This window comes from Pelodiscus sinensis, chromosome 21 (genome assembly GCF_052426305.1).
Source record: "Pelodiscus sinensis isolate ZL-2025 chromosome 21, ASM5242630v1, whole genome shotgun sequence".
Classification (NCBI taxonomy): Eukaryota; Metazoa; Chordata; order Testudines; family Trionychidae; genus Pelodiscus; species Pelodiscus sinensis.
The window spans coordinates 13,763,040-13,790,977 of NC_143072.1; the positions used below are offsets into that span (position 1 = coordinate 13,763,040).

Sequence of the window (27,938 nt, forward strand, 5' to 3'; positions counted from 1 at the left end):
CTTTTACTTGCTAAATTGGTAATTGTGCAAGATTTGATTCTGAAATTGCTGATTTTACCACAACTGAAAATGAAGTGTTTTTATTTGTCAAACAGCTTCAGGATTACAAAAGAGATGGCTAATGAGCTATTAGCTAGTCTAGCTAAATGAACAAAGCTAAATACATTCTATGTGGGTTTGGGGATTAGTGTAACACAGCTGTTTGAATTTTAGAAATACTATGTGCTCAACATTTAAACATCATGACCAGATTTTATGCTTTCCTGTCTCTTCAACTCTCCTCTCCTATTTAAATTTAATGTGCTAAAATTTAGTCTTATTGCTATTTGATAGGCCAGTGCCTATTCCCTTCACATAGCCACTGCTGTAACTATTGAAGTCACTGTAGTTTTTCCATCTTAGGCTCTTAGCTGAGCTCTGAAACTAAATGGCCATTGAATCACACTTGGGTTCTGTGGCCATTAGGAACTTGTACAACATTTACAAAGGCTTTGAACTGGTTATCAATACCAGAGCTTAAGTGGTTGATGCAGCTATATGTGACAGACCATATAATGTTAAAGGTAGAGTTGTAGAAACAGAACAGTTAGCCAAGATGACTACATCAAAGGGACACCAAGGGAGTTAACACTGATAGGTCACTGGAGGATGAAGAATTCTGGGCAGCTACAGAGTTATTTTAGTCAAATTTTGTCAATGTCGATACTCCAGAGTATATAGTGCATGGGGACAGCATTGGTGCTTATTGAGACAGTAAAAAGAGTTATAATCAATTTGACACCCTATTAAATGATGAAGGTGGAAGCCCTGCCCATTCTGACTATATAAAGGAGCCATGTTATAGCAGCTATGAAGTAATGCATCCTTGCTTTAGCACTTGTCTTAAAATTCCGAAAATTTGACCACTTTTATCGCATTTACTTTGTATTCATCAAATCCCAGCCACAAATTATCTGTAATTTGTAAGTTATAGAAATACTTTACTATAGGACATAAATGATTGTTTCATAAAGTAATGTGTCCTACTTTGTTGGCCAATACTTGTTGCAGACAACAGAGTGGATTGGCATAAGTTTCCCACACGATAAAGGAAGCTCCTAGAACTAAAGTTTCCAACTTTAAGTGATGCAACATGACCATTTCTTGTATTTGGTGACAATCCAACCAAATGCTAGTGGCAAGAACCACAAGAGGAAGGGACATTCAGATACCAATAGGAGACATGATCCTTTGCCTAAATTGCAGCGAGCTTAGCTCCAGATTGACCTTTTCTGGCTTGCCAAAGTCTAAATATCACACCAAATCTAAGCTATAGGATACAGTATGGAAGATATTTTATCTACATTGATTTGGTCCTTTCATCAACTTTTTAAAAAAATGCTTGTCTTTTTAATCAATTGTATGAACGTCTGGCACAAATTATCTTTAGATTCACTGACATAACACCCTTGAAGGAATTCCAAATTTACACATAGCTCTCTTACACTATTTTCTCTGCCCCCATCCCATCCATGCACAAAATTAAATGAAGTTTCTTCAAATGCCTTAATGATTAAAGTACCACCAAAATAAAGAGGTCAACGGGGAATATTTTTGCAGAGCAAGTGTTGTAACATATGATGTTTATTCTCTCTTTCATGGACAAAAACTCATCTGCCATGCCAAAGTGTTCCAGTTTGATTATTAAAGCACGTATTAAGAATCAACATATTTATCCATTCATAAAAACAAAGACTGTAAAATAGTTTTAGGGCATTATCTAACCCTTGAAAATGCAGCAAATGCAACTCCCCAAATTCCTACTCCAAACAAAATGTAGGAACAATTTTCTTGAGGGACATCACTAAAACTGCAAGCAGGGGCTAGTGAAACTTGTGACCAGGTCTCCAGTAAGACTGCAATGGCCTAGGTTACCTAAAATACTGATCGAGTATGAAACCATGCAGCTGTTTCAGAAACTTTACTGTGCAATTTCAGAATAAGGCTAGACCTACAGTCCTTATTCGAGTAGAACTCTCTGAAATATATAAATATAGCAGGACTGGGCCTTTATATACCCTGATGTGGTTCCAAGCATTCCCCGCTACTTCTAGTATCTCAGATCAGAAAGCGGGTTCAGCATATTCTCCACAGCAGAAGCATAAAAGGCTTCCTCCTGGCCCAGAAATCAAACTCAGAAGTTAATAAAATAAATAAATAAATAAATAAAATCTATTTACACAGTTGCTATCAGCCAGCATGAGACCTGTGCTCCTTTTTTCAATTTTTCAGTATATTGGCTCTTTCAAGAACAATGTAACAGATTCTGCTCTCAATTATGCCAATGTAAACAAACAATAACTCTACAGAAGGCATTCAAGCCTTATCCATACACACAACTGGCAAAGTTTAAGAATCAGATTACCCAAATCTCTTCTGGAACCAGTGCACTTTTAAATTAGACTTAAAATAGTTTTATGTCGTTCATCCTAAGTCAGGGTAAATTTATCTTGCTAAGCCAGGCTTTAATTAGGAGTGTCCATACATGGGTTAACAACTTAAAAATTAATTAAAAACAAAACAGAACACTTTTAGTAGTTTGATACAGCTTTGTGTTTAGACATGGCCTTTTTGGAATTTAATGATCAATAAAATTAATCTAGGGATATATTCATGTAAACTGCAGAATCGAGCCAAGTGTTTTTATTTTAAAATTGGTCTTCTGCCTATCAAGAATCAATTTCAGCTGTGTTCAGAACCAAAAAGGTATGCAGTTAGTAATTTTTCCCTTCTAATCTTTTCTCTACACCATACGACTTACAAACTTTAATATATTGCCAGGTTTTGTCACTTTAAAGAATGGGGACGGAGTTTTTGCATTTCAAATATCTCTGATAATAAACCATATGTAATAAATTCAGATTAGTCCAATGAATGTGGATCTAAGCTAGCCAGTTATGCAAATAGTCCTCGTCAGCTTTATACAACCAGCTGTCAGTCTGTTTTCCAGACCTTGTTGAGAATTTTGACCACTTCATCATAAATAACAAACACAATTGCTACATCCATACACACTCTGCCAAGCCGGGGAATTGTTCCTTTGTAAAATCTGTGGGTAGAAGAATTGTAAATAAGAAAATGCTTCACAGAAGGAAGAAAATATTTTTGGCATTTGGAATAAAAAGTAAGACAATTTGAAATTTCATAAAGTCAATTGAAACAGCAAGTTGAACTTTTACAGTTTCACAAATAGTTTCTAACAAGTATTTCCAAAATGAGTTGCTTACAGTAATTAACTATATCAGATACTTAAATTGGTGAAGAAAAAAACCTGTTATATCAGTCCCATCTAATGGCAAACGTGCAACAGCTCTTATAGAAGACCAATTGGAAAGGAGTGAAAGTTATCCAATATGCTTCCACCTTTTCCTCTGTGACCAGTCTGCATGTGAGACAGACGAACAAAAGGTCACTTGGGGTAGTGGAAGGTAAGGAACAGTAGTTGTAAATGACATGTGCTAGTTCTAGACTACACTAAAAATGAATCCATAAAGACGACAACAAAAACAGTACTAAGATAATATCGATAAGTGCCACTCTAGCAAGGAGTTGCAGGCTGGGCTAAAAAGTGTTACACCCACCAAAAGATGAAAGTCAATAGTTTCACTCAAATATTGCAGCTATAATATCCCACATATATAGGTAATAGCTGAATCCACTTACGCTAATGGGCCCTCATTTTTGAGGATCTGATAGGCACAATCTAGTGTATTTTTATATTTATGGGCTTCCAGACCCTGAAATGCAAAACAAATGAAGTGAGTTGAGTGATTAGAGATCTCAGCTTTTAGCAAATTTCCTGAACTGTAATTTAAAAAAATGGATTTTGGAACAGCTACCTGCACCTCAGTAAGAATCCCAAACTTTAACTGAAAAAAATTCCCCCAACACAAATTTTGAAACGTTCATGCTTAGTTCTTATTTTTGAAGACAAATCCAATGATGTACCATCATTCATACACGTTTCCTTTACAAATGGTTTGTGATGTTTTACAAGCTTAATTTCCAAACAAGTCTTCACAAAGCATGGAGTAGGGTAGTTGTGATACCTGGTACCTGAAACAACCATTATCCACAGTGCTATGCTAGAGCTGAAGTCAAATGTAAACTTTTAGGTTAAGTGAAGTTCCCCCCCTCGGTTTTTGTTCAATGCTTAGCACAATGCGGTACTGTTCCACAATTAGGGCTCCTTGATTCTATTGTAATAATAATCCTCAAAAATTGTACTAATCCAAATAAAAAGCGTAAATGTAAGAGACAAGCATATAAGATTCTTATTGTCTTCTTAAATGAAAGACCAGCGCTGATCCGAGTTAGAGTTCTGATAGAGCCAGTTCATTTCAAGATTAATTTCTAGAGTGATTTTTACCTGCATCCTGGTTTTGATTACATCTAACGGAGTATTGCCAAAGACACTGGCCGCACCTGCAGTAGCACCAAATGCCGCTGTAATAAACGGATTCATCTTTCTGTGGGAATCACCTGATTAAGCACATATAAATAATTATAAATAAATTAGACCACATATCTCCACAAATACTAATGTTTTTAGAAATAATTTAGTTCTTAATTTAGAATATATTCTCATATTCAAATAAGCGGCCAACAAAACTGGGAAGTATGGATCAAACGTTTCTATCATTGCCATGTAAGCGAGTTTAAAAAAACATTATTGGATAAAATTTGTGTACATCTAATACAATTAAACTGCCTGACTGACTCATTTTACCTAGATACCAATTTCGAAGGGAAGTCATCACAAAGAAACGGATAGCCTGGTTTGATCCTTGTTTGAGGACAGTAGCTGTCAGGCCCTGATATGTTCCACGTAAACCTGTAAACAGATTTAAAAATGTATATATAAAATGAAAATTATGTAATTAAACGAGAGTGAAAATTAGACAGCCAAAATTAACCTGCCTGTCTACTAAAAGTCAAGATCATTCATTAGAACCAACTGTATCCTCCCCTCGATACATGTATATTATATAACTTAGCTCAAATTGAACAAAGTATGTTTATGGTTCCCCATTAAGTTATGCTGAGATAAGAATCATAACAGTTTTTGCTACATGATTATACCTTGTTCCCGAACAATCTCTCTGACACCATGGAAAAATCCTTTGTACTTTGGATTTAAAGAGGACTGATCATGAATGAACTTCACCTGTAACAATTTAAAAAACAAACCTTTAAGCACAATATTTCCTACCAATTATTTTTTTCTAGTCATTTAATATGAACTGGGGCTCTTTTGTCAGGTTCTACAAAACTATCAACCTTACAATTTATAGGGAAAAAAAAAATCTCTCTCCTGCCTTTTAAACATTTCATAACTACGTATGTTTGCACAGTAAGGCGATAATAATACTCTGGTCTAGTTGTCTCAGAACACATAATAGCACAAACTAAACTGTGGTCAGTCCCTTTAAAAAACAAAATTAGAATACTCAGTGAGAGACTTGTTTAGCTAACCAGAAGATGTTTCCAATAAGTAGATGTAATAGTAGATGTAATAGTATTAGAATATTAACTGTCTGCCTACTTTTATAGTTTCCATTGGACAGACTACTACGACAGCTTCTGCAACACCAGCTCCAAGGCCACAGAGTAAACTCCTTTTGTTGTCTAGTTTCCCACGTGAATCCTTTGCGTAATTGCTGAGAAACTCAAACATTCCAAACCTGCAGGGAAAATAAGCATTTCATTTTCTCCACCACAGATTTGTCCAAATGCAGACAGGAAGCATTCTGAATTACGTCAGAAGCATCCAGCCCAATGTTCCATCCTCTCTCTTTTCCAAAAGAAGTAACGGTCCTTAGTTATGGACTATTAATTAAACATTAATGAGGACTGGTATCCAATACCCCCTCAGCTCACCAAGATTAAAACATCTCCTTCAGTCCTTTAACCAAAAGGAATATTATGAATATAAATCTTTGCCAATCAGGAATAAAATTGCTAAATTAAATGTGCCATTCTTCTCCCCTATCCAATGTTTGTACTGCTGAAATGAATTCAAGTTATGGGTGAGATTGTGATTTTGCCATACACACCCTGAGTGAAGGGCAATGAACAATTATGCTGCCCCAGAAAAAGAATAGACAGTCCTGCTCAGAGCCACAAGCTCCCTCCTTACTGTGGGAGAGGGAGTGAGGAAAAAAGAGGAGGAATCTACACCAGCTCTATACCCACCACAGATTATAGTCCCCTTTTTAATAGGTCCAACATTGAAAAGAGAGCGCACCAAGGCAACTCCCACTCCCCACCCCACCCTACTTCTTCTTGCCTATAGGAGACAAAGCACTGCCAAGCCCACACTGCTACTTACAATAAAGGTAACCCACACAGGGGACCGAAGGGGACACCTTACACAACCAAGGAGGGAGAATGACAATCTTACCCTGTGTGATTTGGTGTGTTTCCCTTGATATTACTGAAGTAATAACTATGACAAACAAGTCAAAAGGAAACTGTGTGCTACTGCTATCATAACAGTAGCATTTCCAAATGGTAAAGTTCAGTAAAGCACCAGCTAAGAAATGCAGAAAAAGAAGACAGAAATACAGAATGAAAGAACACATTACATGCTTAAAGAGTAAAAATGTCCTTAATTTTACCGGCAGCAGCCAATAAGATAATAAAGTTGACATTTTGCAGTGATTATTATCTGATCCTGGAATGTCTGATCCAGTGCATACTAGGAATAGCCTTCTGATGTTAAATTTCCATTATCTACTACTCTATTTAAAACACTTTGATCCCAACTTGTGTCTTCATTATAAAATGGATCCCTTTCTTCCTCTTTAAACTATCTTAACAGTCAAACTGAAGTTATGTCTTTATTTCAGATGGTCACCAGGCCTACGAGTCTGCATAAAGTTTCAATACAAAACATTATTTTGCAAGACTTATGACAGTTAAGAAGATATTGCAAGGCCAATAAAATACAGATGGAACTCGAGAGAACTGTACTGAGCCTTTTTAGAAATTGGGAGGTGGCAAATGATAGTCTACTATTTGAGTTTGTCCATCTGTTTGTTCAAGAACTACTCCTAAGTGGTAAGAGCAAGGACCACCCAATTTGGTATACAGATTCCTCGTATCAAAACTTAAAGCAAGGCAAGGGTTTGGTTCTATCAAGATGATATGTGCCTGGAATGGAATAGCATCTCCTAAAACTATACAGAAAAAGAGACAAATCACCAGGCAGGTGAAAGGGGCTGGATGGGAGTGTGGTCTCCCCCAATCAAGGAATGCCCCAGCTCCAAGCCTCCCACCATTCCCCCTCCCCCCAACTGCCCTTTAGGGAAGGTGTAGGGGGGGTGAAGCTCCCCTCCATCTCACCCACCCAATTCGCACAGGGACATTGCTGGCTGTTCCCCTTCAACAGGGAGCTTGAGAAAAATGCAGTTTGCTGTATTCCTCATTCTGGATGAGAAGGGGCAGATAAGCTGTGCACTTTGCTCTCGCTCCCTGACAGAGATGGGAAGGAGAAGAGCAAGCCCCTCCTATGCACACAGTCCCCTGCCCAGAGCCCCTCCTCAGTCCCCTTCCTTGAATCCTGCACTCCCCACATATGCATCCCTGAGCCCCTATTTAAGGGCCCAAGCAATGCTGGCTAAATGTCCTAGTTGCAAATAAGATAAAACAAAAAACAGTCTCATTCAGCACTTTGAAATCAATGGATGAAAAAGCATGCTATAAAACTATCATATTTACAAATACTCATTTAAAGATCACTTTACCTGACAGCAGATTTTGGAATAGAGCCATACAACAAAGAACTTAGGCCTCTGTACAGACCCTTGACACCATGATCCTGAATGGTTAGCCTCACACAGTGACCTGCAAGACAATTTCTAAGTCTTAATAATCAACTTTTACTTTATGAATGAATCAGATCTTTGCCTGCTAGGCTACTAGAAACTAGGGATGTAAGCAACTAGTGAACTATCCAATAAGTATAATCTTATCGGACAGTCAACTAGTGAGGCAATTAGTCACTCCCCCACCCCCGCTTGCAGCCTCTATCAGAGAAGGGCAGCAAAGTGAACGTGTGAGAGAGCGCGCGCTGGGGGGAGCTAGCTTAAAAGCCAGTTCCCTTCAGCACCATCGCCAAAAAGGGGCACGGGATGTAGAGGCACAGCAGCAAATGGCACAAGCAGAGACTGAAGCAGTCTCCACTCAAGCAGGTTCTGCTTCAATAATTCTTCTCAAATGTGCAAGAGCCCTGGCTGGCAGAAGCCCTGCAGGGAGCACGGGACCAGCAGGAGATTCCTGAGCTGGCCCCGCACTCCCTGAGGTGCTTTCTTTGAAATGTCCAAGAGCCCTTCTGGGGCTCTTGGACATTTCAAAGGCTGAGGCGCCACAGAGTGCTCAAAGGCATGGTGCCCTTCTCAACTAATCAAAGAGTCAATAGAAATCCCATTGACTATTAGATTAGTTAATTTAAATTTAACATCCCTAGTAGAAACTTTGTATGAAATTTTAGATGCACACATGTGAGTTATCCTCTTACCAATGCTTTTATATCGAGGGGGATTTGCTCTTTCATCCAATTGCAACTGTGTTTTTACATATTCTGTGGGAAAGGTGATACAGATTTCAATACCTCCGGCAATGCCACCTGCACAGAACAGAGAGAGAGAAATATTATGCAGTTTTATAACAAAAAATAAGCCATAAATAAGTTGTGCCATACTGTACTATGCCAATACAACACCACTGCAAATTATCTTAGTAACAGTTTTGGCAACAACGCAACAAATACCGCAACACAGCAGCAACATTTCCAAAACCAGAAGACACCCAGAAAAAGAAAAAAAGAAAAAAAAAAATCACTGGCTGAGCCAGTGACTATCATAAACCAAGGAGACAAAGATCAAAGGGGAGAGGATCAAAAAACTCCACTGAGACAATGAGAAATAATTCCTAAATTACACATGCAATTCATCAACAATCAGAAAACTAAAAAAACTGGTTAATTACAGTAAAAGTTAAGAACAGCCTCTCCCCGAGTTACAGACCAAACACTTGGCCATAATTCGATCCATTCATAACTCGGACCCCATTGAGTTACACGTGACCGCGCTGTTCATAAGCGCGGGTCGCGTTCGTAACTCGGGGACTGCCTTTACGACCGCTCCATGGAAGCTTTGGTCGTAAGTATGAAGAGTCATAACTCGACTGTTCAAAACTTGGGGAGCAGCTGTATATTTAGGGCACATCTAACTTCTGGGAAGATTGAAGCACTGGAGGTCAATCTTCCAGTGTTTGATTTAGTGGGTCTGGAAAGGGCCCACTAAATCAAATGCTGAGGGTGTCAAAGTAACAGAAATTGATAGAGTTTCTCCTGTCGACCTCCCACTCTGGGCCTACCCCAGAAAATTGATGCAATGTACGTCACCACCAGCTATATAATTCATGTAACTGGAGTTGCACATCTTGCCTCGATTTTTCTCCACCAGTGTAGACCTGGCCTTCAAGAATAGATCTCGTTACACATCAAGAAGGTAAAAATATTAACTACAGAAATCACACAGATGGTGATGCAACTTTAACACTCAGCTCACACACACACACACACACACACACACACACACACACAGATTATTAGTCTAATAAATATCATATAAAAATCAACAGAAATATCATACAAGTTGAATGGCCATACTTTTTGATTTTAGTGGGAGTTGGATCAGATGATTTTCACTTTAGACCTTAGCTGGAATAGTGGATACTCAGCAGTATACCCTATAAGCTGAGCGCTTGGGCAGCCACCCAGGATAGATTCAAATGCTGTCTAGCTTATTAGCAGAGCACCCACAGCAAACATTTCTACTGGTGGGGCACATCTGCACATAAAATTTATTCCACACTCAGGTGGGAAAAGTTAGATAGAACATTGGTACTCAGCATTTGTGAAAATCCAGCCCAATGTTTTAGGGTGTGTCTAGACTACATGCCTCCGTCGACGGAGGCATGTAGATTAGCCAGATCGGCAGAGGGAAATGAAGCCGTGATTAAAATAATCGCGGCTTCATTTAAATTTAAATGGCTGCCCCGCTCTGCCAATCAGCTGTTTGTCGGCAGATCGGGGCAGTCTGGACGCGCCGCGCCGACAAAGAAGCCTTTCTTGATCGGCACAGGTAAACCTGGTTTCACGAGACATACCTGTGCCGATCAAGAAAGGCTTCTTTGTCGGCGCGGCGCGTCCAGACTGCCCCGATCTGCCGACAAACAGCTGATCGGCAGAGCGGGGCAGCCATTTAAATTTAAATGAAGCCGCGATTATTTTAATCACGGCTTCATTTCCCTCTGCCGATCTGGCTAATCTACATGCCTCCGTCGACGGAGGCATGTAGTTTAGACGTACCCTTAGACACCTGTTGTTGGAAATCTTGTCCCCTTTGACTCTTCCTAATATCCAATTGAAAGTTTTATTGTTCTTTGGACCATTCCTATAAAAACTTTAGTATGTCCTTTTCTCCCTTCACCCACTCAACAACAATTAACCAAGGAATATTTCATCTCCAGCTTCTGCTAATTTCAAAGTAACCTTTAAGAAGCCTTCATTGAAATGTGAAAATACTTTTCAGGCTCTTCATGGAGTCTCATCCTTCTCCTAGAGAACTTAAAGGCAGGATTCCAGTTGATTTTAACATAAGAAATATCAGGCTCCAGGCCCTCTATTGCACACATGCTAGCCATGCTTTTCAAGCCATCAATCATGATTTTGACTTACCATTTTTACCCACATTTCATCCATCCAGAAACCCCTCCAAGTCATTATATTTCAATGCAGTTTCAATGTTTACAGCTTTCAAAGCAACCCTATGTGATAGAACTGTAAATCAATTTTCTTTATTCTTCACTGCTTTGTACCTTTGTAATCATTTATCCCAGTGCAAAACAGTTGTAAAAACTCTACTAAAAACAAAACAGCACAATTTTACACGCACTCTGAATATGCATAAGACATTAAACAGAGCACAAGGCAGTGGAGAATGCAGCATTTACTTTGGTCCCTAAATGAGCGTATTTGAACATCTGGCCTTTAGCACTACGTACTGGTAGGTAATTTCTTGCTGAGAGGAAAATGAAGGAAACCCACGTCTCACCCTAAAAACCTCTCAACAGAGCATAGCCCTTTCCATGTGATCACTCCCCATCCTTTGAGAGTCAGGATGTACAAGATTGAAGAGTTAATCTGTAAGCATTCCAGAAAGCTTAATGCTCATAGAGTAACTGGTTGGACAGCCAACCTCCCAACAGTGGAGCAACCCTGTCTGAGTCCAGCCAGCCACATGGGGGCATCAGGCAAGGCTGCACCTAAGGGGGGCCGGCAGGTCCTGGCCAACATTTTAATAATGTAACTATTTAAACGGTTATTTACATTCCTACTTAAGGGATGATCACCCTGTGTCATTAAAGGAAATGAACACAAAAGTAGTGGGACTGAGCAACCAGATCAGCACTACTGTCTTTGGGGTGAGGCTAGAGCAGCAAGGAAGGTGGGGCAATAGCAACTGCACTCTCAATGGCTGTAAATTATAGCTCTCATGATCCTGCGAACATCCCCTTTCACCTTCCAACCAAATCGCCTCCGCTTCACCCTTCCCACCCCAATAGGCCCTGCTCTCCACCCCTCCTCCAGCCCCAGTAATACCAAGGCCTCTACCCCTAACAGGTCCTGCCTTCCCAGCCCCAGACACCAAACCTTCCCACCCCAATGACAAGCCCCGCCTTCCTCCACCAGCCCCAATCAGACCAATCCCCATCAGCCCCTCACTCGCCCAGCCCCTCTGAGACCCTCAACAGGCCTCCCTCCCTCACCCCAGCCCCACAGAACCTGACCCCCTCCACCAGCCCCACTTCCCCCTCCTCACACCCACAGCCCCACTGAGCCTGGTCCCCCCCCCCCCGCCCCGCCCCGCCCGAGTCCAGCCCCGCCCCCAGTCGTACTGACCCCGCCCCCTAGAGCCCGACAAACCCCGCCCCCAACAGGCCCCGGGAGACTGGCCCCGCCCTCGCGCCCCTCACGGACCAGCGCCCCCTCACAGCAGCGCGCGCTGCCCCGCCCACCGCGGCCGTTCCCGCCTCACGCGCCGGGCTCCTTACCGGCCAGGATCGCCTTCCCCGGGTGGGTGAGCTTGGCCTGCCCGCCTTCTGCGCTGGCTGCGGCAGCCGCCGGGCCCCGAGGAACCGCCATGGAGGAGGCTCTGTCCGCGTCCTCCCGCGCCGCTCTTCTGCCCGCCAGCGTGGCCCGGCTCTCGCGACCCACCTGGCCTGCATATTCATGAGCCTTTATGAATATGGATGAGTGGCGCGGCTAGGAAGGGCGGGCACACCCCGGGAACGGCTGATTGGCTGCGGGGATCGTGCGGCTCTGGGATTGGTTGGCTGTGGGTGAGGCGAGTGGGGGTGGGGCGATACTGCGGGGGGGGGAGGCAGCCTGCAAGGCTCGGTGCATTGCAAGGAACGGAGCCAGGGCCGGGGCCGGGGCCGCATAAAGGGATGCGCGTGCAGAGCCTCTTGTCCATGGGCTGCATCACGCTTAGGGCGTCCTCAGTGGCAGCTGCCCCCAGCAGCCTATAGACGGGAGGGCCCGGGGGATTACACAGGGTGGGGAACCTAAGGCCTGGGGGTGCATATGGCCTCTGGCTCCCCTGGGTCTGACTCCTGAAGCTCCCCTCCCCAAGCATGGGGGAGCCCCACTTCAACCCCTCTGCTGCCCCACCAGAGGCTGGAGCACAGAAATCTACTAGGCTGGGCCTCCCTAGGGCAGGGGTGAGCAAAAGGGCCTCCCTAGGGTTGGGGGGGAGGTGTGTGGGGGTGTGTGTGTGAGAGAGAGAGAGGGGAAATATGTGGGGAGTGGCTTTGTGCTTCTCAGTCTAGGGACAGTCAGGGAGGATCTGTTTGGGGTTTTTTTGCTTCCCAGATGGGTGGAGCCCCTGACTGATTTTTTTCTGTGGGTCAATGGCACCCAACCCAAAGGAGGTTCCCTACCCCTCTCTTACACGGTTGGTGGCAGGGGCTGCCCTCACAATATAGTAGCAGGAGCCAGAGCTGCCTAGCAACCTTGTCCCACCACTTCCCAGGTCTCTGCTCTCAGTGGTGACAGGAAGCAGAGAGCTTCAGACCCAGGAGCTTTGCTTCCAGCTGCCATAGGGAAATGAGGCACAGTGGGAGGGAGCAGGGGACAGGGCTGCTTCAGCTACAGCCACCCATGGGCTGCGTCTAGATTGGCATGATTTTCCGGAAATGCTTTTAACGGAAAAGAGGCTGATTTTCTGGAAAAACTGGCCAGTCTAGACACAGTCATGGATGCGGGTGGAGAGGACCGCTGCACCAGTACCCCTGTATTTCCCAGGGCATGGTTGCTCAGGGGAGGAGCAAAGGGCAGAGCTGGTGAGGAGTTTTCCTCCTTGAGAAGGTCCCGTGTGTACACTACATTAATGCCTCATAAACAATGGGCTTAATGTGCAGCAAGGGAGATCTAGGTTAGATGGAGGGAAAGGCTAATAATCAAGCCAGGTAAATCCTGGGATGCGGAATTCCCCAGTCCTTGGCAATTTTAAGAACAGGCAAGACTAGGCAGTTCTCAAACTTCCTTGCACCACAGGCCCCTTCTGTCAACAGGGAAGTTACTACATGATCCTGGAATGGGCAGCAGAACCCAAGCCCCACTATCCTGAGCATCACTGTTCCTGGTCTAATGCTGGCCTTGGCAGCATTAAAAAGCAGACCCAATGCACTGGAGTCTGGACCAGTGTTCCCTCTGGCAGCACACCTTCTCAGGTGATTAATCAGCCCTGCCCAGTCAGTCAGCTTCATGCATAGGTCCTTGAGCCTCTGACTGGGCAGGGCTGATTAATCACCTGGAAAACTGTGTTGCTTCCCAACCCACAATTTGAAAACCACTGAATTAGACAAACTCTAGTCAGGCACGATGAGGTACAGGCAATGCAGCCTCAGTATGAGGAGATGGATTAGATGACCTCCTGAGTGGTGTGCAGATACAAAATTCATATCTAGTCTGCAGATATGAAGAAGATATCTGCTGAACTGCAGGGATTTACCAGAGGCTGCAGTGGCTTCAAATCAGAGTATGTAGAAGCCAGTGCCCACCCTGGGCATCTCCTCCATCTCCTGGGCAACTCTTCCAGCACGGCTGTACCTCCCTTGCTCAGTTTCTTTTTCTGGTTCTCTTGGATTAGCATGAGATGCTTAAACGTTGTTTTACTTAAGAACAAAATTATTCTGATTTTAACTTTTAAAAATTCTCTCCATCCACAGTAAATTTAACTAAACGTGTATTAACCATAATCTTACTTAAGGGATAAAATTATGTAACAATGTTTCTTCTAAGGATGTTAAATTGCGGTTATCTGGGTAATCATGTAGTCAATACAATTTGTATTGGCTACAGATTAGTTGATAAGGACTGCTTTGCAGAACCTCTCCGCTGAGCAGCGTCCCAGACCAGCACGAGCCAGGACTGCTTGGTCCAGGCTCTTCCTGAGTCCAGCAGCCCGTTTGCAGTGGCCAGCCCTGTCTGCTACAAACAGGGGCTGCTTAGAAGCAGCACCCCTGTCTGTCAGAGGAGCCTAGCTCCCTGCTGGGATCTCCATGGACAAGGGCTGCTGCTGGAGCAGCCTCTTCCCATGGCGAACCTCAGCCCACTGGAGGCAGAGACTTCTTCGCAGCACCCTCTCCTATTTCTCCCCCACCGCTGCCTCTGATAGAGCACTGTGGAGACGGTGCTGGGGGGAACTGGCTTTTAACTCGCTAACATCCCTCATTTCCTTAAGGGCTCACTGTGATGCTTTAAAAATAAAGAGACAGTTTTAGATACATAAATCAATGAACAAGATTTGTGTAACTGTTTTACAATAACATATTTTGAGAGTATTTCCTGTTGGACTTGAATTCAAAGCTTTCTGCTTCCCTGCTCCAGTTGATGGCACTAACACAGTATAAGGATGAAGGCTACAAGAAAAATGCAGCATTCTTATTTCAGGTAAAGAGATTTACCCATTCTTGCTGGCTTCACATACTAGAAAAGAAATCAGGGTGTAATCCTGCACAGTACTGAGTGCCCTTACCTCTGAGGAGCAGGTGTAGGCGCTGCTACATCAGAGCAAATGTTCCAGAACTAAAAGAAAGATAATAGGATGCTACTGGGTTACACCAAAATATTTTGGGGTGGACTTTACAATCTGGGACATACGTAGTTAGATGTGTGTGTACAGTCCAACTTTCAGGATGCTGAGACATATTTTTCCAGTTTTTGACACACTCAGCTCCATCTTTCTCCTTCCAAGTGCCGCATCTCTCTTTCCTGTCCTATCTTCTCCCTTCTTTCCATTTCTTCAATACCAGATCCTTCTTTCCAGTAAAGGATAGCTATCTGGTATTTACAGAGCACTGATCTCCATAGTATCTGGAGTAATCCCTTTTTCAGTTCATCTCCCTCTTTTCTCTGGCCCTTTGTTCTCCTTTTGTCCCCCAAAAGAAAAAAAATATAACTGCCTGTTTAAAAACAAAATATTGTTCGAAGTATTTAATTGGTAACAATTTAGACAGTCATTTAAAGCTCTTGTAACTAGGTTTCAATACAAGGTAGATGATAATTCATTTAGTTAATTAACTAGATTTAAAATAATAAAGCTGTTTATCCTAGGTGTTAGGCACCCTAACATAATTAATTGTAAGAATAAATATAAGTGATTTAAGTCTTTGCAAGATAGATAGATGCTCATGTACTGGAAGGGAAAGCACTGACTAAAGTCTTATTCTTCAGCCATGTGCCTCTTCTAGAACCCCGCCTCTGTTGCCAAGGTGACCTGTTGTCTTGTTCCCATAGGAACAGGTTTGTGTATACTCCAGACTGATTCTGAGTCTGCTCCTGGAATTTTCAGTCTCAGGGAAAAACATGCTTTACTGCTACAGTGGCTGAACCTGAAATCACAATCTGGAGTGAATCTTCTGTTTAAGGGAAGCCAAGATCTTGGAACTTGGCCAGGTTTTGCCATAAGCAACAGTCAGGCCAGTAACCAGATCAGCAAAAGAATGCGCGTGGTTTGAGGGGACGAATTGGTGTGGGTGGGTTTGACGGCAGAGACTGATTTATTTATGTCTGTATGTGTTGGGGAGAAGTGGAAGGGGTGGATTTGAAGGGAGGGAGGTATTATTGGGGAAATACTAGGATGGAAGCACAAAATCAAATCAGCACAAGGGTGTATTATAAGATGTGTATGTATTGTACCAGTGTCATGTATTTATCATGACCTCTTGCCATCACCATTTACATAAGTAACAACAGTTTGTTTGATCTTTGTTTTCGTTTTCTTCTGTCCTTCCATTTTTTCTTTCCCTTGAACATCTCGGTGTATTTTCTCCTCTATCTTTTTCAGGGTCTGATTTCCCCTTACTCTAATATTTCTGTTTAATTTTTTTTACAATGTTTGTTTCATCTCAGCTGTACCCCTAGTCCTACAGCTCTTTTTTCTTTTCAAGAAACTTTATTTGATTTTGTCTCTCTCCTTTTTATTTTCTCCATTTATCCCTTGAGTAATTTTGTTCTCCTTTCCCCATGTTTTCTTGCTTGCTTTCCCTATGCTCTCTCTCACCATCTTCCATGTTCCTTTTCAGTTTCTTTCCCTACTCCTCCCTGCCTCACAAACCCCATCTCTCCCTTCATTTCATCCCCAAATTCTTGAGCCAAGATCTTGCTTTGTGTGGTTTGGCTGCAAGTGCATTCCCTCTCCCTCATCATCCTCCAAGCTGATGTGAAGGTTGTTCCACATGAAGTTTTTACTTACTTCTCTCAGGAGCTACTACTTAACCAGTTTCCAACCTATCCTCTCCAACCTAAAGGTAGATTTCTGTGCCCCAATAACCTGATACAATACTATCCTGTTTCCAGGTTCTCCATCCTAAGAGCTAAGCTGTTCCTTTACATTAGGATTTTTCGAAAAGAAAATGGCCAAACTGTTGCAAGCTCCTCCCAAGTTCCTTCCCCCAGAGTGGCATATTGCAAACAAGACACAGTATTCCAGTGCGGAGAGCCAGAGATCCAGGTCAGAGCGACTCGTAGCTGAGAGCCAGAGGCTGGTGGATGAAATTGAAAAAACAACTCAGAAAACCCAAAGTGATGTTAACAAGAAAATAGGTGATCATGTGGCTTTGTTATTTTATTGGAATGATTAAGGGAGACTCAAAAGTAGGAAATATTAAATAGTGACATGTTTTAATGGCTTATTTTGCCTTCCCTTAGAAAAATGGGAATGCATTTCCAAATCCTTTTAAAAATACTTTGTGATAGAGTTTATAGTTTAATAACTAAACAGTTTCAGGTATCTGTTAGATGTAGGGAGACAAATTTAGCCCTGGTATAATATTTACTAAGGCATTATTGTTAAGGCAAGAGCCTAGACTGAGTAATGGGGAAAAAAAGCGTATCTTGGCTCAGACTGTGTAAACGCATTACATTGACTCACCTGGGAATGGTGTTGCTCCACCATGTTCTGTGGGGAGTTGAGAGAGAGAGATTGTGCCTGAGGGTGCCGGAGGTAAGGTGAACATACTGTAGTTATGATTTTCTCTTGAGAATCCTCTTTCTTACCCATGTATCTCTGCAAAGGCCAGTTACCATCTGGCCTTTTGAAAACATTATTATTTTTAGTACAGTTGTACCTAGAAGCACTCAGTGGGACCAGAGCTGTACATAGATGTAGCAAGAGGCAGTTTTCAAAAAAAGCTTACAGTCTGATAAGATAAGACAAAGGAAGTATCATTATTCTCTCCTCCATTTCACAAATAAAAAGCTAAGGCACAGAGAAATCAAGGAATTTGCCCACGGTCACCCAGTAAGTCTGTGGCAGGGACAGAAATTGAATCTACATCAACTGGTTCTCACAGTGCAGTGCTTTAGCAAAACCATTGCAGTACATTAGCATATAGAGCTACGTACACATTGCTTTTGTTGCTTGAGTCCTTTTCTACCCATGGCTAAAGCTGGTCCATGAGATTCTAGTACAGTGGTCCCCAACGTTTTGGGGCTGCCGGGCACCTGGGGGCAGGGCCGCTCACGTGCCGCACGTACGGGGGCGGGGCCGCTCATGGGCCACGTGCCTGGGGGTGGTGCCAGCCCAGATTGCTCCGCGGGCACACATAAATGGCCCGGCGGGCCCCATGGCACCCACGGGCACCGCATTGGGGACAACTGTTCTAGTATATGCCTGGATTTATTTATAATCAATGTTTAATCTCTCTACATTCCACAGAACAGAGACTTGATGAAATAAAATTCTGGAAGCAAGAATTAGATGACAAACTAGAGCAGGTTGTTAATGAGACAGAAGCGCTGTTGGCTTTTAAGACAAGGCTAGAGAAGGCATTGGAAAGCTGTAAAGAGCCGCTATTCATTGCTCAAGAGTGTCTCTTGAACAGGTAAGGGTAATAGCAAAACAACAACAATAATTAAGGGGAGCAGGGTAAGAAAATTAATGATTAGGCTGTTAAAAAAACAAAAGCCCTGTTCCGGATAAATGATATGTTTGTGTTTGTGAAGTTTGATATGTAAGCCCCAATCCTGCAAACTGCAAAGCCCCAGCAGGCCCTGCTAAAGAGGGAGTTTCTAAAAGGAATCTATGGGAGGCAGGTGCTGAGCTCTCATTGACAACCAATGGGATTTGCGGATTTTGCTCTCCTTGGAATTCTCAGCCAGAATCAGCTGATTTGCAGGTGGTCTGCACTTCGCAGATTTAGTCTCTGCATGAGAGAGAGACACACACACAGAGAAGGAAGTGTTTTGTATCCTGTGCTCCTGTAGGGGAGATCTGGGTTGAATTCCCAGCCTCAGTCTCCCATGTGACTCCAGGCCAGCGGGAGTTTGAGAGTGCTGTGGATACAGTGCTTTCCAGCCTTTGTTAGGAAAATAAGGGAAATCCAAGCGCATCCCTGTGGGCTGAGTGGAGAGAGCAGTGCTAATAGGTTTTGGGTGCACTGCAGCCTTTCTCTTATGGAAGGATGGTGACAATTAAGAGGGTCATCAAGTTTCAGAGTGTAAAGTGGATGAAACTAGATTCTAGGACTTTGATTGCAGGCATGGAGGACTGCCCTCTGCGCTCAGGTCCTGATGGATCCCCACCAATGTTCAGTAGCCACAGCTCTCAACAGCTTCAATGGGAATTAAGGCTGCTCAGTACCTTTCAGGATGAGGCCCTGCATAAACAAGTGTGTAAGGAGCATGATCCATATATGAAAGCAAAATAAAGAAGTCACTGAGTCCAGTTCTTTTTCTTTCATTGCATCTAAATGAGTGAGGAAAAGCTGCAGGCCCAAGCCATTTGGCATGTGTTCTGAGCAGAAATCCTCGCTTTATTCATCTTTTTAAAACTTTTTGTAAAATAAGCTAGCAAAGAGAAAAGCAGCATTATTCCTGACCCTGCGAATGAAGGGCTTGATTGTCTTCTTGGTTGCCTTCCACAGAGTCACTCCTGATTTATACTAATGTAAACCAGAGGCGAATCAAGTCCTAAGGAGTAGAAAGGTGGCTATTTCCAATCACTTATAGCAAGGGCAAGGGCTTTGAGTCTCTGTAGCTGCAATACTCAAATGGCTGACACAGAGTAATGACTCCCTTCTCTTTTTCTTAGGCAGAGGCGAGTTGGGATTGATTTGGTCCATGACGAAGTGGAACGGGAACTGATAAAGGAAGTTGAAGTGCTCCAGGGGGTTATGGCTTTACTGGAGCGCACACTGGAACAAACCAATGAGCAAATTAGGTATCAAGGAGTCAACAGAAGAGCAAACCACCAGATAGTTCAGATTGGAGAATGCTTCTGGAGAATATGGTTGGATAGGTAGCGTCAGATCCACAGCAGTGCTAAGCAGCTGCTGAAATCAGGGGAGCTGCAGGCGTTAGTATTTCCTAGACCTACACCATGCCATTCAATTATTAGCAACACTGATTTCAGTGGAGAGTTTTGTTTAGACACTCATGGGATGGTATAGCCCTGTTGATTCCCAGGGCCTCTGTCTTGGTCTCACAAACCATTGAAGCCAGCGGGAGTTTTTCCATTGACTTCGGTGGCAGCTGCTGCTGTGTGCCTTAGTTTTTTACAACTTGTAACACAGTATTGCCTATTTATCTGATCCTATCATCAGTCGGCGTGGATGTCAGTGGGATTTCTGAGTGCCAGTGGAGGGCAGAATTTGGCCCTTTAATGACGCTTTACCTCCATTAAAGAGAGAAGGAGATAATTATTTTGTTAGGTTTCAGATTAATAGTCTAATTGTTTTTCCCCTGAGGCTAAACCGTTCGGCTAAATACAATCTGGAAATGGATCTGAAAGACAAGTTCGCTGCCTTGACAATCGATAACTATTGTTCCAGTTTGACAAACAATACAGCTGATATAAGATATGCTAGAAATGTAGTGAAAGTTGAAGGAAAGTAAGTGGTTATTTCCCTAGCTTCACAACTTATAGTAATAGAGATATGATATAAATTGTGCCTGTAATTCAAGGTCTAAAATACCCTCTCATTTAAAATAAGGTTCTCTCTCTCTCTTTCTCTCTCTCTCAGATCTGTACTACTGCCCATGACTATAGTATCTGAGTGCCTTTCATGTAAAATCAATAGTAATGATGAAGTTCCTAATGGTCTGTAGTTTTGTTGAATGGTTCTGATGTTAAGTGTTTATGAAAACAAAACTCCATACCCGGTTTCCAATGTGGAAACCAACAATGAATTTACTAATATAACTTCCAGTTCCACATTTTAATAACTGCACAGCATGGTCCAATAGCTTGGCAACTGGAGTAAAATTCGAGAGATCTCAGTTCAGTTTCCAGCTCTTTTTTTAATCTGCTGTATGACATTGGCAAGTTGCTTCTTCTGTTTCCCTTTTTCTATGTGTTTGCACAGTGGAGCCTAACGCTGGTTGTGGCAAATGATTATAATTATAATGATGCTTAATAGTAATAAATGTAATAATAAACAATAATAATACTGCTTCTTTTGTATTCATAGAGAACTGCTGTCATTATGCACATTTATGAATGCACAAAGAGGGCTGAAGATACATAAAGAGACCTTGTTTATTTTATTATAGGTCAGTGAGCCCTGAAGACTGGGTAGATTTCTCGAATGCAAATGTTGAAAAGGCTGACAAGCAGAGGAACAACTCTTTGGCGCTCAGGGCCTTGATTGACCGAATCTTATCCCAGACGGCAGGTGACATGCGCAAGCAGTGCGAGACGGTGAACATTGCTTTTAAGAATAGGGTGAAGGAGACAAAAGATGCAAAGAACAAACTAGAGATGCATCTCGCTAAGGTAAGTACTAGAGGACAGTCAGCAGACATTTAGGAGGAAATAGGAAAGGGACATCTGCCAGATCCATTGATTCAATTGAGCTATTGTGCCTTAAGAATTCTAACTTTGCAGTTTTAAGCTGGACAAAGCCCAGCGCTTTTTTCATTTGCATAGCTAACATGCCATTCACTTTTCCATTTCCAGTGGTGCCAATACTTATGCCGGCATGTGCCACAAAGCACAGGAAAGCTTAGAGGCTTTTGATGGCCACATAGTGCTACATATTAGATAGCGGATTGTAACGGGGTGGCGCCCCTCCACCTCCGTCCATCCCTCAGTGTTCCCCGCCATCTCTGCAGCGCTGAGACAGTTGCGATTTCAATCCCCCGTAGTCGGGAGGGGAGAAAGGGGGGCCCGGGCCCTCCCTTTCTCCCAGACCCCAGCCCAGGGCCCTAGGGTCAGGATCAGTTCGTCCTGCCCTGCTGGGGGGGGCGGTGCTGGCCCGCAACTCACCAGCGCGCCGGCTCCTTGCCCTGCCCTGGGCTACTTCCTATCTCCTCCCGCTGGTCACCCTGCCCTAATCCCGGTGTCCCCGCTCCGTCTCTCCCAGCCTCCGGTTCGTCTCCGGGTGTCCGAACCCTCTGCTGCTCACCCCGCTTCGCTCCCTCCCACTGCTCTCCACCTTCCTCCTCCCTCGCTGGAGTCAGCCGGCTTTTTAAAATGCCCGCGACGGCATCCGGACGTGATGACGTCCCACGCCACGTACACTGGCTCCTCCTCCTTCCCCCTTTGCCAGCTCCCGGTCAACAGGGGATTCCCGGCGCCGCTGCTCAGCTGGGCGGCGGCGGCTGAGCACACGCCACATGTCGCCCCCGGGTCTCGAGTCGCCCTGAAGAAGGTCAGGCTGACCGCTGGTTTAGTGCAGGGCGGGCTCGCCTCCCCGGGGTGGGGGCCGACCTGCTCCGTCACACGGATGTTCAGAGGTAACTATAGTCTAATAGTGGCAGTGTCTGGACCTGGGACTCAGATGACCTGGAGTCTGTTCCCATCTCTACCCCTTGCTTGCTATGTGACCGTGGACCACTTAATTTAGGCCAAATTTTTCAATAGTAGCCTCTAATTTTGGAGTCTTCAATGTTTGGGTCCTCAACCTAAGACTACTGGAGAGAAGTCCTGACTCACTGAATCAACAAGAGTTTTCTGACTGACTTCAGTGGTGCCAGGATTTCACCCCATCATTTTAGAAGTGCTCTACTCTACAGGTGCCCACAGCTCAAAAGGATTTCAGCTTGAATTGTCAAAGCTTAGTACCTTTGAAAATCAGGCCCTAAGGATCTCGAATTGGACACCCAAAAACTGAGTGCTAGAGACCACTGTTGAAAATCTTGGCCTTTATCCTTCCCTCCCCACTGTGCTGCAATTATCCCATCAGTAAAACGGGGATGATATAACACTCACTTGCCCCTGTACTTTGAGATCCGTCAGTGAAGTAATGCCTTAGAATGGCAAAGTATCATTAGTAAAGAGGCTCTCAAGTTTTCAGGTGGCCTTGTGCAGCACCTGCTCTGTGTTGATTTACGAAGGTGATGGATGAGATTACAGCCCAGGAGAAGAACATTGCGGCCTTAAAGAAAGCTATCATCGATAAAGAAGGCCCCGCCAAGGTGGCTCAGACACGCTTGGAGACGCGGACCCATCGTCCCAATGTGGAGCTGTGTCATGATATGGTGCAGTACAGGCTGATCAGCGAGGTTCAGGAGATCACAACCAATATTCAGAGGTAAGGTCACTGCACAAATAGAACCTGCCAAAGAAGTAATAAATACACACACATACACAGACAGACATGTTTGCACACAGATACCACATGTGCTTTCATTAAGCTATAGATCTTTTTTTCTCTATATGAAGTTGTGGGATACCAGAACCCTTTCGAAGGAAATGTCTTCAAAACTATGCAGTGCCTAGTCTGTATGAGCTCATTTGAGTCCAGCTAGTGAGGGTAACAATTGCAGTGTTTTCTCGACAAAAAGTGGTGGATTTTTTTTTTAAGGCAACCCTTAGGGTTCCGTGGCCAAATAAAATTGGGAAATTCTACACTAGTCTGTTCTGAAACTTGGGCCATTCTCTCTTCATGGCTGTCGAATAGTAATAGAAATGTAGCCGTGTTAGTCTGGTGTAGCTGAAACAAAATACAGGACTATGTAGCACTTTAAAGACTAACAAGATGGTGTATTAGATGATGAGCTTTCGTGGGCCAGACCCACTTCCTCAGATCAAATAGTGGAAGAAAATTGTCACAACCATATATACCAAAGGATACAATTAAAAAAAAAAGTGAACACATATGAAAAGGACAAATCACATTTCAGAACAGAACGGGGATGCGGGGGAGGGGGGAGGAAGGAAGGTAAATATCTGTGAGCTAATGGTATTAAAGGTGATAATTGGGGAAGCTATCTTTGTAATGGGTAAGATAGTTAGTGTCTTTGTTGAGACCGACATGTAGAGTGTCGAATTTTAGCATGAATGACAGTTCAGAGGATTCCCTTTCAAGTGCAGATTTAAAAGGCTTCTGGAGCAGGATGCAGGTAATTAAGTGGTTGAGACAGTGTCCTTTCTGGTTGAAATGGCAAGAAACTGTTTTTTCTTTGTGATCCTCTCTAATATCTGTTTTGTGGGCATTGATCCTTTGGCGAAGTGTCTGAGACGTTTGTCCAATGTACATAGCAGACGGACACTTTTGGCACATGATAGCATAAATTATATTTCTGGATGCGCAGGAATATGTATTCTTGATCTTAAAACTCACTTGGTTAGGCCCAATAATGGTATCAGCAGAGTGAATATGTGGACAAAGCTGGCAACGGGGTTTGTTGCAAGGGAAGGTACCAGGGTTGGTATTAGTGTGGTATGTCTTGTGGTTGTTGGTAAGAATCATCTTGAGGTTAGATGGTTGTCTATAGGAGACTATGGGTCTGTCTCCCAGAGCCTCTTGGAGTTTAGTATCCTGTTCCAGTATAGGCTGCAGTTTATTGATAATGTGTTGGACAGGTTTAAGTTGGGGGCTGTAGGTGATGACAAGTGGTGTTCTATTGTTGGTTTTCTTGGGTCTGTCTTGAAGTAGATGGTTTCTAGGTATTCATTTGGCTCTTTCAATTTGCTTTTTTATTTCTCCGGGTGGGTAGTTGAGGTTTATAAATGCTTGGTAGAGATCCTGAAGTTTCTGGTCTCTGTCAGTGGGATTAGCGCATCTGCTCTAAGGATCAATGCCCACAAAACAGATATTAGACAGGATCACAAAGAAAAAACAGTTTCTTGCCATTTCAACCAGAAAGGACACTGTCTCAACCACTTAATTACCTGCATCCTGCTCCAGAAGCCTTTTAAATCTGCACTTGAAAGGGAATCCTCTGAACTGTCATTCATGCTAAAATTCGACACTCTACGTGTCGGTCTCAACAAAGACACTAACTAACTTACCCATTACAAAGATAGCTTCCCCAATTATCACCTCTAATACCATTAGCTCACAGACATTTACCTTCCTCCCTCCGCCCACCCCGCATCCCCCTTCTGTTCTGAAATGTGATTTGTCCTTTTCATATGTGTTCACTTTTTTTTTTAATTGTATCCTTTGGTATATATGGTTGTGACTATTTTCTTCCACTATTTGATCTGAGGAAGTGGGTCTGGCCCACGAAAGCTCATCATCTTATAAACCATCTTGTTAGTCTTTAAAGTGCTACATAGTCCTGTATTTTGTTTCATGGCTGTCATTACTTGTGTTACCTGGATTCAAACTAGCTTGGGCAGAGTAGCCTGTACACAGCTAAGCTGTGTAGACACCCTTTGTTCATGTTGTTTTCCCTGAGGGTGCATCTACCATAAGTCAAAATAAGCTTATTTCAAATCAATTTTGAAATAGCTTATTTTGCAATTTGGCACTGTTTACACAGCTTTAAATTTCGAAATAACACACTATTCTGAAATGTCCCTTACTCCTTGGGGAATGAAACAACAGTTTTACCCCCATTAGCTCTAATTATTAGTTTAGTTTGAAAAGACATGATGGCAATGCCTGGGGCATCCAGCCATGGCTTTGATGTTATTGTCAAGAAAAAATATTTTGTTTTAATTGTTTTGTGGTCCTTTAATTATATCATTTTCCACCTGTATCTGCTTGAAAACAACTATCGGAGCGTGATACAAAGAGAGGGACATGGCACTTCTTGGATCTGATGAGGAAGGGACCCTTAGCCTACAGACTTTTTCTTTCCCACATGGAAGAGGGGCTCAGCCACTTGTGTGGAGTTGTCTCGTAGGCTCTGTGGAGAGCCTTCTGCTGATGTGACAATCTGTTTGGGGGGGATGAAGGAAGGAAGAGCTGGCAGGTCAGAGGCAGGGTTGTTATGGGAGTTGGGGGTTTTGTGGCATCCCCCTGTACCCAGCAGAGGAGAAAGTAATGGAACTAGGAACTATATTATTTTGCCATTTGAGACCCCTTTTAAAGAAGAAGAGGGGAAGGGCTCCAGGGCAACCATGGCTAGGAAAAGTCCTGGATAGTGTGACTCTTAAAGAGCTGTATTGCTGGAGAACAAAAGGGGACATAGAAGGCCAAACACTTGGAGCCAAAGGACCTCCATGTAGGAGGCCACGAGACCTGCAGGATATGGAGGCATCTGTTTTGCAGGCATGCTCCCCTCCCCCCAGTAGAACGATGTGAGGAAACACAGAGATTTCCTCCCCGCACATCCCATCCCCTGGGTTTTACATTGTTAGGAAGTGATGCAAGAAGGTGCTTGTAGTCAAAGCTAATGTTTCTCTGTGTTTTCCCCCCTAGACTAAAGGACACGTTGGCACAAGCTGAGGTGGAGCTGAAAAGTCTGAGCCGGCGACAGCTTTCACTAGAGGAGGAGATCCAGGTCAAGGAGAACACACTGTACATCGATGAAGTGTTGTGCATGCAGATGAGGGAGTCTATTTCCATTAACAATTTCTGAAGCCCGGGTGTGGAAGAGAACATTCCCCCACGTTGGACCAGATTCTGCATGGACATACACCAGGGCAATGCCTGAGTAACTTCACTGAACATTAACGTAACGACTCTTTGTTCACACTAGTGTGACCCAGAGCACAATCTAGCCTAGGTATGTGAATCAATTAAAACAGACCTAAATGCCTCCGCCCAACTGCTTGTCCCCAGAGCTATTGTATGCTTTCTAGTAGACAGTAAAGTTATGGAACAACACGAACAATTCCTTCCTTCTAGTCACTTAGTGTATCTTGGGTGCTGTCAGTTCCACTGTTTTTCATTGACAGTCTTTTGAATTACATAAGCTAGTATGGAAACGCCTACAAAAATTCACTATAAGTTGGACCTCCCTGGTCCAGCACCCTCAGGACCTGACGGGACCTGGAGAAAGGAATTTGCTGGACCGGGGAGGTCCTTTGCCTCGGCCCCTCAGCATGCAGCCTCTGCCACCAGCTCATTACTTCCCAAATGGGCTGCTGATGGTCCCCTGCCTCTGCCCCACTCTGGCCTTGCTGCCTGCTGGGCTGCTGTGGCCCTAGCCCCGTTTCCAGGCATCAGGTGGCTCGGGCCCTGCTACTGCGGCCCTGGTTCTGATGCCGGGCTGCCACAGTCCTGACCAGGCTTTTCCTGCTCGGTTGCTGTGGCCCTGGGCCCACACTGCCCAAATGACCTGTAGCCCTGACCCTCAGCCCCGCTACCAGGTGGCACGCAGCCTCTATAGGGCTATAGTGGCCCTGGCCAGGCATCTTCTGCTGGGATGCACTGGTCCCACTGCTGATTGGGCTGCTATGGCTCCAGCCCCACTACTACCAGCCCTCAGGACTCCCAGCTGCTGGCCCTCCTGTCCCGGGGCACTCTCGTCCAAGAACATCCGTGGTCCTTCCGGGCTACATATGTTGCCAGACCAGAGAGTCCTGGTTAAGGGAGGTGTAACCTGTAAAGCGACGAGGAGTCCTGTGGCACCTTATACGGCTACCCCTCTGATACGTGTAACCTGTAGTTATGTTTAAGAGACAGGAAGCTAGCAGCAGTGTTAGGTAGGGCCACGGGTGGTGAGGTCCCTGGTCCATCGAATGTACTTCAACCAAATGTAAGAATTGCTGGTAGAAGCAGTGTTACCTGTTGGATAGAGCACTGGACTAGGACTCCACAAACCACACTTCTATTTCTAGTGCTGTCAGTGGCATACTGGCTGACCTGGGGTTAGTCCCATCCCTGCTCTGTACCTCAGTTTCCCCGTCTCTAAAATGAGGATAAAGATCTCTGTAAAGCACACTGAGCGCTACTCATTAAAAGCATTACATGAGAGCGAGGTGTTATTGTAGATGTGATTGTCCAGGCAAAATGATATTCTCTGCTTTCTTTGGTTCCATTGCAAAGACAAGACAAAATAACAGCAAGGAGCTGCAACAGCCAGAGTGTTAATATGTGGAGTGGGCCTCTAAGATTGCTCATTACAAGTATGGTTTCCTTTTCAGCGGCTTTCTCTTTCACGGATATTGCTAATACCATTAGCTTCCCCATAGACTTCCTCA

At 43.9% G+C, this 27,938-nt stretch overlaps 2 protein-coding genes across 9 annotated transcripts; one reads left to right on the top strand and one right to left on the bottom strand.

Annotated features, from left to right (window-relative positions):
• Positions 1-185: 185 nt before the first annotated feature.
• LOC102462635 (tricarboxylate transport protein, mitochondrial) lies at positions 186-12,351 on the bottom strand. 3 transcript variants are annotated; one of them, XM_014568587.4, is made up of 9 exons: positions 10,787-11,664; positions 8,561-8,668; positions 7,788-7,887; positions 5,585-5,723; positions 5,122-5,206; positions 4,769-4,873; positions 4,409-4,521; positions 3,703-3,776; positions 187-3,088 (listed from the first exon to the last, which is right to left on the bottom strand). In XM_014568587.4, exons 4-9 carry the CDS (start codon positions 5,714-5,716, stop codon positions 2,974-2,976), a joined length of 624 nt encoding a protein of 207 aa, XP_014424073.1. In that variant the 5' UTR covers positions 5,717-5,723; positions 7,788-7,887; positions 8,561-8,668; positions 10,787-11,664; the 3' UTR covers positions 187-2,973. The 3 variants fall into 3 exon arrangements, with proteins under 3 accessions (XP_089628372.1, XP_014424073.1, XP_075761035.1); XM_075904920.2 differs by lacking the exon at positions 10,787-11,664 and adding an exon at positions 12,163-12,351 and having other exon boundaries at positions 190-3,088; XM_089772246.1 differs by lacking the exons at positions 7,788-7,887; positions 8,561-8,668; positions 10,787-11,664 and adding an exon at positions 6,443-7,781 and having other exon boundaries at positions 186-3,088.
• TEKT1 (tektin 1) lies at positions 12,062-27,711 on the top strand. 6 transcript variants are annotated; one of them, XM_075904916.2, is made up of 9 exons: positions 12,079-12,184; positions 14,981-15,064; positions 16,973-17,218; positions 18,333-18,498; positions 19,707-19,835; positions 20,362-20,505; positions 21,167-21,389; positions 22,952-23,148; positions 26,212-27,711. In XM_075904916.2, the coding sequence occupies exons 3-9, from the start codon at positions 17,029-17,031 to the stop codon at positions 26,369-26,371; spliced, it is 1,209 nt and encodes a 402-aa protein (XP_075761031.1). In that variant the 5' UTR covers positions 12,079-12,184; positions 14,981-15,064; positions 16,973-17,028; the 3' UTR covers positions 26,372-27,711. The 6 variants fall into 6 exon arrangements, with proteins under 6 accessions (XP_075761033.1, XP_089628370.1, XP_075761031.1 ...); XM_075904918.2 differs by lacking the exon at positions 14,981-15,064 and having other exon boundaries at positions 12,062-12,184; XM_089772244.1 differs by lacking the exon at positions 20,362-20,505 and having other exon boundaries at positions 12,078-12,184.
• Positions 27,712-27,938: the final 227 nt, after the last annotated feature.

Bases quoted from the DNA above. Each gene is read 5' to 3' on its own strand.
- LOC102462635 (XM_075904920.2), bottom strand. From the start codon at position 12,253: ATGGCGGTTCCTCGGGGCCCGGCGGCTGCCGCAGCCAGCGCAGAAGGC. The intron at 5,724-7,787 runs GTAAAGTGATCT...TTTTCCCTGCAG, and splicing joins ATTCCAAAATCTGCTGTCAG to GTTTGGAATGTTTGAGTTTC. The intron at 4,522-4,768 runs GTAAAATGAGTC...GTGCTTAATCAG, and splicing joins CCTTCGAAATTGGTATCTAG to GTGATTCCCACAGAAAGATG.
- TEKT1 (XM_075904918.2), top strand. From the start codon at position 17,029: ATGGCCAAACTGTTGCAAGCTCCTCCCAAGTTCCTTCCCCCAGAGTGG. The intron at 21,390-22,951 runs GTAAGTACTAGA...TGATTTACGAAG, and splicing joins TAGAGATGCATCTCGCTAAG to GTGATGGATGAGATTACAGC. The intron at 23,149-26,211 runs GTAAGGTCACTG...TTTCCCCCCTAG, and splicing joins ATCACAACCAATATTCAGAG to ACTAAAGGACACGTTGGCAC.